The sequence below is a fragment of the Haemaphysalis longicornis genome, unplaced genomic scaffold, assembly GCF_048455015.1.
Source record: "Haemaphysalis longicornis isolate Haplotype H1 unplaced genomic scaffold, Haemaphysalis longicornis Haplotype H1 scaffold_6, whole genome shotgun sequence".
Lineage (NCBI taxonomy): Eukaryota > Metazoa > Arthropoda > Arachnida > Ixodida > Ixodidae > Haemaphysalis > Haemaphysalis longicornis.
The window spans coordinates 79,481,487-79,493,923 of NW_027526407.1; the positions used below are offsets into that span (position 1 = coordinate 79,481,487).

At 44.9% G+C, this 12,437-nt stretch overlaps 1 protein-coding gene across 3 annotated transcripts; it reads right to left on the bottom strand.

Annotated features, from left to right (window-relative positions):
• Nucleotides 1-922: 922 nt before the first annotated feature.
• Nucleotides 923-12,234, bottom strand: LOC144143545 (diphthine--ammonia ligase). 3 transcript variants are annotated; one of them, XM_077675327.1, is made up of 8 exons: nt 11,964-12,234; nt 11,787-11,878; nt 9,256-9,440; nt 6,173-6,246; nt 4,458-4,576; nt 2,175-2,239; nt 1,444-1,535; nt 923-1,211 (listed from the first exon to the last, which is right to left on the bottom strand). In XM_077675327.1, the coding sequence occupies exons 2-8, from the start codon at nt 11,851-11,853 to the stop codon at nt 1,088-1,090; spliced, it is 726 nt and encodes a 241-aa protein (XP_077531453.1). In that variant the 5' UTR covers nt 11,854-11,878; nt 11,964-12,234; the 3' UTR covers nt 923-1,087. The 3 variants fall into 3 exon arrangements, with proteins under 3 accessions (XP_077531453.1, XP_077531452.1, XP_077531454.1); XM_077675326.1 differs by having other exon boundaries at nt 11,947-12,233; XM_077675328.1 differs by lacking the exons at nt 11,787-11,878; nt 11,964-12,234 and adding an exon at nt 10,796-10,958 and having other exon boundaries at nt 9,256-9,354.
• Nucleotides 12,235-12,437: the final 203 nt, after the last annotated feature.

Genomic DNA, 12,437 nt, shown 5'->3' on the forward strand with positions numbered 1-12,437 from the left:
ACAGGGCCCCATAGTGAGCTGCTCCACATGCACCATGGAAGTGTGCCCAACAGTGACCCACATGCTGTGGGAGTGCCCTGGCTACCGGGACCTCCGTGCCCAGTACCTGCCACCGCACATCAGCACTCTTCATCAATGGACCACCCCCAGCAACAACAGCCGCGACACCCTGCTCTCCCTCTGGGCGTTCGCTCACGAGGCAGGCATCGATCGCCGCATGTGATTGCAAATGTATACCATGTACACGCATGTGTGTACGCACTTCTTTCTCTTCTTTTTTTGTTTCTGTCTTTTCTCCGACACCCTTCTTCCCCTCCTATTAGGCCAAAGAGCCATTCCACAATAAAGACTTTTCATTCATTCATCATGCATCACAGCTTCGGTGGTGATCTTCCTTCTTGGAGTGGGAGGGTACCGACTTTTTTTGTCATATAGGAGGTAATGTAGTGGGGGCGAAGCATTTGTAAAGGCTGTACAGGCTACGTCACATTTTCATCTCCAAGTAAGAACTGAGCCCTGTACGCAGTCGAATGAGAATGGTAGCACAAGGTCTTCATTGTGCACAGTGCTAGAGATGACATGTAGATTTCATATGCACCCCTGAATGACACATACCACACACTAACATTAGCTCCCTTGCATTTTTTCTGGCGACTGGCAGCAGTGTTTGCAGTACAAATGATTGCCTACTTCATTCATAACATGAAACGGCATTTACTGGCCACAGTGTTTTGACAGCCAGCATCTGCTTAGTTCGGTGCATCAGCTTGAACCACAACTAGTATTTGCTACCACCGGCCCAAATGTGAATTAGTAACGAGTGCAGCAGGTTGTGTGGCATCGTGGTATTAAATATAAACCATTCACAAAATCAATGAGAAAAAAAATTAATACGCAAATAACGAAACTTCACCCCTGAAAATAAACAAGAACGAAGTATATCTTTATTGCAACCTTAAATGCACGATGGAATGAATGTCTTTATGACAGTTCGGCACGCACAAAAAACGAGATGAGCAAACGCTTTTTGCACCAACTCTTTTTTTAAAGCGTTCATGTGCTTATCAACTGGTGCTGGATCAATGTTTCAAGTCCTGTGAGTTCGCTCACTCAGGTCGCTGTCTTTGTCTTCTAAATGCAGCCTCTTAATCTTCAGGTACGCGACAGGAGCAAACGCGTCGTTTGAATGAAGGACCACTTCACTGTCGTCTCTGAAACGGAGATTGGCAAAGGTCAAGCTTTTGGTGAAACAGTGTTTGCTCAGTTATTTCAATCGTAAAGACCACAATTCAAGCCAAGCAAAAAAAAAAAAAATTAATATTTATATGGACAGCCGAAGCACTTTTCCAATGGTCTTTTTTGACCAACAAGAAGATAAATTCTTAAACATGCGCCCACTGGGGTTCAAACGCTTGGAGGAAATAGACAAGGCTCTCTGCTTACATGACAATCTTTTTCCGGAACAGTGGGCAGTCAAGGGTGGCAGTCTCGTATTCACCGCCTTCGCCACACACGTTGAGGCCGTACTTCTTTTCCTGATGAGCAAACAAGGCTAAGGTCACATACAATTCAGCACTGAGTGCAATCATTCTACACTTGCGGCAAGCTACTAGGCTGATTTTCAAAAAGCGGGAACTTCACACGGTCCGCTTCTATCCTTATCAGCAAACAATTCTGTCATTGCTGAATTGCGTACGCAACTCTCAGTGGCAGGCATAATAAAACCACACAAGTTGCAGCAATTAACCACCTCGTGACAAAATCCTTGCTAAGTGGAACTTATGCGGAACACTTTTTTACAGCTGTCTATTAAGGATGTACGAGATGAAAGACTACTGGAAGCACTCAAGCAGAGCAGCCCTGACACGACTTTGCCGGCTGCATTTTCCTGTGGATTATATTGCAGTAACTCGGTCCTACAATTACGTTTGCATACAAACACACGTATACTCTTCCCCCCATCCTTTCTGCAGAAACCGTTAGCAGTGTGACCCTTTCTGCATTTGAACCCGTTTTTCAAAGTTCTTTTCGATGTGTTGCTGCCTCAAAACCGAGTGTTGCTACTCAACATCAGCATCAAGGCACACCGCAAGCAGCTACAATTGAGAGGCATCGTCCAAATGGGTTTTGAGCAACAATGAAGTACCCTGCAACAAAAAGCAGGTTTAACCTACCATTAGAAGCATGTGGTCATAGATGTCAGACAGGCTTTTCCCCAGGTGCTTGCGTGGTTCCAGACCTGAACACGCAAATGCGTACATGCTCAATAATAGGCAGCTTGTTTGAGGCAACAGTCCAAGCAGCGATTGGAGTTCATGCCAAAAGTCCAAATGCAATCCAGACCACCTGATATTCTTTAATGGGCCCCGCAAAAGTCAGTACAATACGACACCTTTGTTTTCCTCCATTTTTTTCTTCCGAAATACTAAATAAGCAGGCAAAAAAAAAAATAGCAACCCCTCCTCCTGAGAGAACAATTGTATTTTACCTCTCTTACAAGTTCACTGCCACGTATGTCCTAATTATATTGCTACGCTTTTGTAGAAGAAAACGAAAGATAAGATTCTCAGAGACGTATACAAATATTCCGAAATGAGAAGGGCTCCCTTTTTGAATAATTTTGATTCGAACATTAAAAGTGGGGAAATATTAAAGTACAGATAAACCTAGATGTCAAGAAGTTGACAAAAATTTGTAATGTTTCGTTACATGCAAGCTTTGAGTTGAGGCTTGTGGTAATGAAGCAAAACGAAGCCAAAATGCTAGACATCAGTGAAGGTGCACTCACCCTTCAAGGATTAATTTCGCATTGAAAAACTGCGCGAGTTGCGCCGGATGATTTTGCGTGAGCTTAGGCACTACACAGCGCTTCAAAGAAGCAAGGTGACCTTACCCCCGTACTCACAAACGTAAATTAAGTATCACTTTTGCCTTTTGACATTTTTCGGTGTCTTAAGGCGTTTCAAGGACGAATCGCGTGCTTAATGGGCACCTTTTTCCATGAACTTGATGCTCTTTACCACACTCAAAATTGTTGAGGGGGTGCTAGCTGGGATACATTACCAGGTGGCGACGTTCTGCTTTCTCACCAGTGGAGACAGCATTAATAAATTAAGAGCTTGTCTTGAAAGGACACAACTTTTCGTTTTCCGGCAGCAGAACTCATCACCAATGAACCGATACCACAGATAGCAATGGAGATGCATGAGTACATGCCAACAGGATAGCCTAGCACCTCAAAACTGGAGTCTCAAACCAACACCACCCTCACGTGCGGAAACACACAGTAGTTTGCAGGTGAAAAAAAAAAAAGTGAAGTGTAGTTACTCTTGCAACCTGGTGGGGTGTCACGCTACACAGGCAAAACCAGAAGTGGATGCCACATTAGCCACGGGACGGCACTAGCCGTTCATCATCATCCTCATGACAAATTTCATTCTTAGGTGATTTTAGACGTTTTCGTTGCAGGTGGGTCAGAACAGTAGAAATAAACTAATTTGATGAATAATAATTCATCAAATTAGTTTATTTCTCCGGCCTGTTTTTCAGTAAAGGTGCAAAAAACAATGACTGTTCAGCTTGCCAACCTCGTTAGATCAAGGTTAACCGCCACAACGCCTTCATTACATAGAGGCCGCAAACACATGGGCTTCAATGGGGAATTGAAAAACTTCGTTAAAGCCAGGATTTCGTAGCATAGAGGTTCGTTATATCCAGGTTTAACTGCATTTCAGAACTTCACTGACTTGTGGCAACAAATGAGCCGTACTTTAGACTTCCAACACTTACAAAATTTCTCGACATCTCCACGCATAAACAGGATGTCGTGACTGCCCTTGTCACCAAACACAGTCAGCAAATTATCCGAACAATTGTTATTGGAAGATACCGACAGGCGCCCTCAGATCTCAGCCCTTCCATCAACATCGCCACACTCCGACATGCGGAAAGGATATGGCTTTCGACTATTAACTGGCACCATCATCACATATGCATTTGTGGCAAACTTTCCAGAAGTGCTCAACAATACGTGCATCAAGGTGTGAACCACATGCATACTTGTCCAACCTGTATGTTTCCAGCATTTATTAACTCAATTAGCTCGTCCAATGTTTTTCCCGGAAGTGCACTTCAACCATTTTTTTCCTCCTAAGAGGTTTAATATTTGAACACCTTAATATTCTACAGATTACATACCACTTGCATAAGATCGATCCTCCATCCAGACTACAGGCTTCGTCCGAAGAGATAAAACTAACAGACTCGTAAACTTCACCTTGGCCTTCTGGTCGCTTCAAATAGCATTCGTACCAAATCAATATTCAGAATTTTAAGCAACCACAGAATGCAGGACAATGCAGTCAAATACTCGAGAGCATCAAACACCCACTCATCCCTTTGGATTTCGTGGACGCATTCGCAGGAACAGGAGGGCATGCCCTTAGAACGAGGCTCACCCAGTGCTGCCACCTTGATGAGAATGGCGTGGATGCCGCTGTCGATCATCTCCTTCAACAGCTGCGCCTGGTCCCGCTGCCACAGGTAGGCGAGCATGGTGACACCAAGACGCTCACACCTGCCACACACACCCGTAGTGTAGGAAGGGAGAGAAATACAATCAGGAACTAGTAGCAGCTCTAATGATGACAACTCTAACATCAGTTAGAAGTCATGGTCGGTGCGCCTCTGAGCTCGCCTGCTAGGCATGCTGAGAAAAAATTAAAGCCGTTCCACTCAATGTGAAAGCTGTCGGAAGTGCAGAGCAGTGATTCGCCATAATGGGCTCCAGCGTCGTTATCCGCTCAGTGCTACCACACAATGCAATTCAAATTTCCCGCCTTCGCAGCGCTTGCACGCCCCCTGCCTGAAACTGTGCCAGTCGGAGTTCTGTTCTTTTTGTGCTTGCTTTTCCTCCCACACGTGCCGGCGTTGCACTGCCACTTTTTTTCGCCTACTGTCATAAAAACCAACCCATAGAGCATTCCCAACTAAATGAACTACGTATATTTTGCCTCAAATGTACCTGCAGTTTTCTTTGCGCTAAACAACGGGGAGATGTATGACAAGCTCCAGCAGTTCACGAGTTTCGAATGCTTATATAAAACCGCTTGGATTTTGAAGACTCTGGGTTACCCCGTGACGACGGAACGCCATGTGGCTTTACTTGGCTCGAGCAAGCGAATTACGACAACAAGGCGAGCCCCTAAAGTGCTCTGCACTTAAAATGGAGCTCTCGGTAAGCACAAGTTTCCAAGTTCATGCAAGAGCTATAGGTTAGCTTGGTGCACTCTAATCCCTGCCGTCGTCGCAATCAGTGAGGCAGCATTCCCTCTGTTACCTGATCGACCAGTAAGGTGAGCTACACCGTCATGTGGCAAGCACTGTGCTGGAAATTTAAGGCGCCATGGAAGCAGCATGCAATTCATAGCATGCACAAAGAATTAATTGTCCCCACACGAGCCCCTGTGAAAATGGAAAGAGCATTTATAGCAAGAAACCATAATTTCCAGCTTCATTTCTGACTAGATTTATAGATTCTAGCTGGAATTGACAGCTTCTAACTAGAAAAATTCTTAGTCTAGCTAGAGATGATTATTTCCAGCTTGCAGGTTTTTTTTCGTCCAGCTGGACTGACAAATGCTAGCTGGAAGTAATAGCTGCCAGCCGGAAAAAAGTCTCAATCCAGCTAGAAATGAGCTAAAAGTGAATTTCTTGCTGAAAATTCTGCCTACTTCTAACTAGAAATATTTCTAGTAGAAAAAATCCAGCAAGAAAAATTATAATTTTCACCTGGGAGCCCAGTGAAAAGCTTTGTACTCTCTTGTGCACTCTACAATGATACAAACCCTGCATTTTTTTTGTCACTCAAGACACTGTCATGACCCAAAGAAGACCATAACTAGTTTCCAGAAAATCATGATAATGGTAAAAAATCTTGGCAACACAGCAAACTGGCTCGCAAATATCAACTTCTGCCAATGAAATGCCAGGCTAGGATTTTATCCCATGCAAACTTCAGCCAAGGTGGAACCTTCAACCTGAAATTTTGCTTTATGTACTTGTAGAAAAAGGTGTGTGTGTGTCTGTGTGTGTGTGTTCGTGCAAAGCTGACCAGAAGAACTTACGCATGCAATGCTGCAAAGCATAATGAAGCAATTCAAGCCGAGCTCACACGTTCAGTACACGGACTCGCTGGTAGTCGGAAAAGATGGCACCAACAGAGACGGCTTCATAACTGACTGCCTCCTGAAACACAAGAAAGAGACAGAGAAATTGAAGTGTCGTCGCTGTACCCCACCCCTCAAGCACTCTTTGACAAGAGGTGAAACGAAACGAACTCAAGGTTTTACTGAGCACACCTAACATGTCTGGCAACGGTCTAATTAGTGTCGCATAATGGCAGCGATGGGAGCAGTCATAGTTGATTTTTTATCCAACCGGCCGAGCCTTTTCCGCTCACTGACTAGCCAGAGTCATTATTAATAATTACCAGTGACTCTGGCTAGTCAGTGAGCGGAAGCGGTTTATCCGGTTGGGTAAAATGAAGACAGACTGGTCCGTTTGCAGTTGCGGAACGACGCCAGCAAGGATTGCTGTACTGGATGGGAGCAGTCATAATTGATTTTTATCCAACTGGTCAAACCGCTTCCGCTCACTGACTAGCCAGAGTCGCTGGTAATTATTAATAATGACTCTGGCTAGTCAGTGAGTGGAAGCGGTTCGGCCAGTTGGATAAAAATCAATTATGACTGCTCCCATCGCCTCCATCATGCGACACTAGTTAGACCATTACCAAATATCACGACCAACTTTACTTCGGACCTGCCCAGCGAGCGCGGCCCCAGCACTGCCATCGCAGGGATAATTTTTGCCGCTGCGAGTGGATTGGCGCTACTTACGCCCTGTCGTTCTCGCTGCCGCTGCTCCTCCGCCCCGGCCGCCGCAGTCAAGGGCGCAGCCATGCAGAACGTGCAATTGCAGACGCGGCGTGGAATGTAAGTTGCGTCTGCTGTACGTAAAGCACAAAGTTTCAGACATGAAAAATACAGCTTATCCAGTCCTATGAAGGAAGTTTTTCTTTTGAAGGAGCACGATGTACCTTATTGTAGATCTCAAGAAGGTAAGGTGACGAATGTTTCCTTTCACGAGTTCCCCGTCAGTGAAGTTCGATAGAATGAAGACAATCTCAAAGAAAGGTGAGAACACCCTTCATTTTATTTTTATTTTTTTGCTTCACAATTGTGTTTGATTTTTGTAATTATGCGCTTTAATCGCTCGACCGAACGCGACAGATTGAATCTAGAATGCTCCGCTGCGCATGGTTATCATATTTTATTATGTTCGATTGGTGTGAAATAGCAACCAGCAGCGGTGCGCTGTCTTAACATCTGAGTGTACCTCTCTTGTTCACACCAAATTTATTGGTGTATTTTTTAGATTATCCAGTTCCAAGCATTAAGGCCACCACACTGGGCCTCATAGCGGGCTTTCGTAAGAGAACCGTCGATGAACAAATTAAGTGCTCACTCTGCGTGGAGCGGCTTAAGGCGCCTCACTCATCTGGACCTGCCACTGCGGTGATCTTCAATTTGGACCAGGGTGGGCTATCTTATCCGAGGCTTCAGTTCCTCAAATTCGTCTGTGTATGGAAAGAGCGGCCCAAGCATTCGCAGAACTTGTGATACCCTACAAAAAACCGATGGCACTGTTTGTGAAGACGATGCTACCAGCTGCACTGGAAAACAAGCTTTTCAGCGACGACGGCTCAACGGATAGTCATACGAGGGCAGTGGTTGAGCTCGTGCTGGAGAAGTTCAACCGACGTTTTTTCACAAATTTTGCTGCGGAGAAAACGGCCACCAAGAGTGGCAAAGGGAAAAGGATTGCGGAAAAACCAAACTCAAGAAAAGTGCGAAAATGTTACTACTGTGCTCCATTGTTCAAGTGAAGTGTAGGGTTGTGAACGAAAAGGAATTCTTGAAAAAAAAATGCCAAAATTAAAAAGATTGTGCAATACTAGCGTTCATTAATGCTCTGAAAACTTTACTACAGTGTGGCATTGTGTGCTTAAACCATGGCATTGTGTATGTAAATAAAATTAGCCTGTAAATAAGCTTAAAATGACATCGTTGTTGAGTTAGTAGTGTAGCAGGTCATTGTTCACATGCACTTCACATGCACTCGCAATTAAGAATTTCCAGATTTATTCGCAAAGAAGGGGTCAAGTCATCGTCTCTTATTAGTGCATGTAAAACTGTAACTGGCATCTTTGGTGCTTGAATTTGCATTTTGTTTTCCGAGCCTGGAAAATTCCTCCGCAACCTTATAGCAAAAAAATCTGCTACACTTCATGAGGAATTTCAACAGAAAGCTTCAATTTTGTTGTATTTACTATGACAAAAAGAGTTACTGGGAGGCTTTTATGACCTAAGTTTGGTTTATGCTATGAACTTCCCAATGTACATAATAATCGGGAATAACCTCCACCTGCGAGTATGAACCTGTACACTTTGGTTAGCTAGCCAGTTCCGTTGTCAGTACGTGAGATGTTATTTCTTTTCGTCATCACTTCATATGAGACCACGAAACCAAATATGTCGTGCGCACCGCAACGCATCTCACAACGGGAAAGCTAGTCAAGTGGCCCCGCCCCACCTTACCACGCTTAAACAGAAAAAAAAAACCATTCATTCAGGGATTGTCACCGTAAAACTGCTACTTATTTATTCGGAATTACCGAATCAATTAACTGAAGTGTGATTAAACACGAATTCCCACGCCAGACCGCTGCTACTAGCGCTCGAGCACGCACTCCATAGTAGCTGCCGCTCGCCGCAACAGTGCGTAAAAGCGCCCCTAGCGGCCGGGCGCGAAACGAGACACGGCGCAGGCGCTCGCCGCTGGCTGGGCAGGTCCGAAGTAAAGTTGGTCGTGCCAAATATCCCACCTCCTTTTCCCTATACACCAGGGTAACACTCAGGGTAACACTTGGGAATGTTCTCAAGTGTCAAAGGATGAAAATTATGCTGCCAGAAGAAGATTTTCACAAGTTCTATTGTTCACATTTGAAAAACTTTTTTCACAACCTACCTGCATTTTCTGTTAGAACCGTGAATTGTAGCACAAGAGTACAAATGTGTACAACCTTGACAAGCACCGGCTTAATTATTTCGGTGCGTTACGGCACCTTGTTCAGTTAATGAGAGAAATCACATTACATATCTGCACCCTATTGCTATAGTTTGCTACACTCACCTTAGCTTTAGACATCAGCTTGTAAAGGTCTTCAACTTCGTCTCCTTCAGTGACTTCATACGTGCTCCCCTGGTTACAAGGCTTGCCAGTGATCTCACCCTGGAACAGTGGCAGACCGATGGCTTCGGCATAGTGGCCGACGATTTCGTGACCGACGGACTGGTACATGTAGCTATCCAGCTCATCTATTGGATATACAACAGAATCGGTCTTTCAGCCACACCACATTGTCATGAAACCAAGAACAATGCAGGTTCCCCCTAGTAAATAAGGTTTATTGGAGTGAACTTATGCTCCACAATAAACTTAAAGACGTCAAAGAGGCGGTTAACAGAGTGATGTGCACAGGCAGTCGTCGGCGAATGGTACGCCATGGCGCATGCCCTATGAGCATCTATCTTTCGAAACTATATTTACTGGAACCATCGCATTAGATTGAGAACACTGGCGATCAAAGAACGTTCTAGTTTAGTGATTACAGGGCGAAACACTCTCGTTATCAACGAAGACAGCCTGTAAGGCATACAAAAGATATGGAAGGAAACACACACTTTGCTTCGAGCACAGATAAGACAGCCGAGCGCAGCCAAATGCTGGAAAAAAAAACACACAAGAAAACAGAAGGTGTGGCTCATGGCAGTATTAACTTACTCAATAGCAGGTTTCAATGATATCTGTTATGGAAGCCTCTCAAAAAGGGGCGACGTACACAACGAAAAATTGTTGGCAAATGTCAGTGTCATCTTAAATATGGGTAAGGGCAAATACAGGATTTCAAAGGATTTGGCTCCATTTGAGAGACCAGAATTGTGTGCTTGCACACTGCACGTGCGATTAGCCCACATTTCCTTCGTGTGCCGCAGTTGTGTCAAGTGGCAAACTTTCATTTCGTGCAGCCTCAGTTGTGCCTCTGCACTGGACTACGCTGAAAATGTACCATTCGAATAATCTACTTCAACGACCAGCGCAACGACATGCATCGCTCAAGATTTCAGGTACTGGTGTCCTCGAGAGTACTCTTCGCAAGATACGTGATGCTCACTCAGGGCGCGAACTGAGCATGCGTTCTGATCCACATTTAACTGTGGATCAGAACGTATGCTCAGTTCGCGCCCTGAGTGAGCATCACAACTTCACTATTAAAAAATGTTATTGGTTACAATTGTAACAGGTAACATTTTTTAACAGTGAAGTTGTTTAGCAAATCGTTAGAGTTTCAAGCCCGCAGTTAAAAATACCAAGAAAATGCTGAGTGCATGTGAGCGCGTTTCTCGCAGCAACCGCCCAGCAGTTAAAAAAAAACCAAGAAAATGCAGAGTGCTCGTATACGCGTGCCACGCGACTACCACCCCGCGTCTTTGACATACATTTGTCTTGGTTGGAACAAGAAAGACTCCAGAGTTCACCCTAACCGTGGCAACACTTTGTCGGAATGAGAAACACTTGCTTTTAACGAGAAAAACAGGCCACACAGTACGCCCCTCCAAGTTGATGCCCAATGATTATCACTCCCAAAAAAATGAAGGAAGCTCACACTTACAGCAGCAATGATGGAGTAAAGGTCGTTGCGGCCGCGAAGAAGAAGCAAATCGGCTGCGATCATGGACTGAAACCGTCGGAAAGGTTGCGTACAGCTTCGCTACCTTCAAGTCTTACGTGTTGGTGTGAGCTTCCTTCATTTTTTTTTTCTCTCCTTTTCCACACTTTGTCTGATGTGCAACACATGCGACACATGGGGCCTAGTGCGACACATGCGACAAGTGCGACACATGGGGCCTATGGAGGAAACCTGTTTTGAGCGAATGACTGAATCACGCTTGGTGGTGCCGCGCTGGAGACTTCACATGCTTCTGTACATTGGAGCGCTTCCGTGAACGTTCTGTTCCATTTCGCGACAATGAACACGAGCTCCAACTGCATCCACAATATTAGACGATGACTTTTTTTCATGCCTAACCCGTTTTGGTAACGACGCACCTCGAGCGTACAATGGGAGTCTACGGCGAAACCGAAACTGGAAAAGGCCAGTAGTGGTGAGTGCGGCGCCGGCGCCATCTGGATAAGGCGGGCCTAACTGCTCACTGTTTACGTCGTTTCTTGGCCAACCCCCTACGTAGGTACGTGCCACAGAAAAAGAAAACGACAACCACAAAAGCAGCGCCAACTCCTCAATTTCCTTTCCATTAATGAATATACTAGCGCTTACATTTTATAGCTGTCTTAATTCCATCGTTATTCAGTTCTTAATTCCAGTTTTGGCCAATCCCCTCAGTGGGTAAGTGTCACTTCACTGGTGCCGATACCACTCCTTCCACAAAGAAGCGTTTTTTACTACTTAAGTACATTTTGGCCAAAGGTAATTATTCTATTAAATTTACACGCATGCATGCGATATGGATAGAGGACGGACAATTCAAGAAGCCCAGTCCAAACAACCAATGCGGGTCGAAGCTCGGTTAATCCAACAACCGCAACTTTAAAGGCAAATAAGGAACAGGGCATCTCGTGAGGTATAGCAAACTTTTACGTACCGCAGTCTTTCGGTTTTAAATGCGCCAGGGCTACGATTTCATGGCCATTCTCGACGCACTTTAGCATGTTGAAACAGCTGTCCTTGCCACCGCTGCAAGGCACAAATCAAGACACATTTAACTTCGGGGTCTGACGGAAGGTCAGCATCCACACTCTTACCTAACCAGTGCCAATACCTTCATGGTAAACGTCTGCGATGCTTTGAAAGAGTTTTAGAGCTCGATCCTCCTTCACCAAATCATTCGGAAAGCCGACTATATCAAAACAGTTGCCCCAACTATTCAAGTACACATTAGCGGCCGACCTCGGCTGTATTAATGGTCAGCGAAGCATTGGCGCATGAAGCTTACGTCAGCAGAGAACTAGTCATGCGTTGAATGAACACACAAGCACGTCGGTCTTTCAAACACGGCATGGGTCATTTAAAAATGGCGACACTACGACACTACCGGACACAATTGTTTATTGCCGTTTTTAAAGGAGTACTGACACGAAATTTCTCGCTTTCAGTTTTTATGCTGTAAAGAATACCTATGGTCCCAGTAATTACGAAAATCGAACCGAAAGGCGTCAGCCACCAACATATAATTAATTATAGCACGTTTATTGCAACCACTTTCAAATTCGGTCGCCGCGCGGGAAAATGGCCG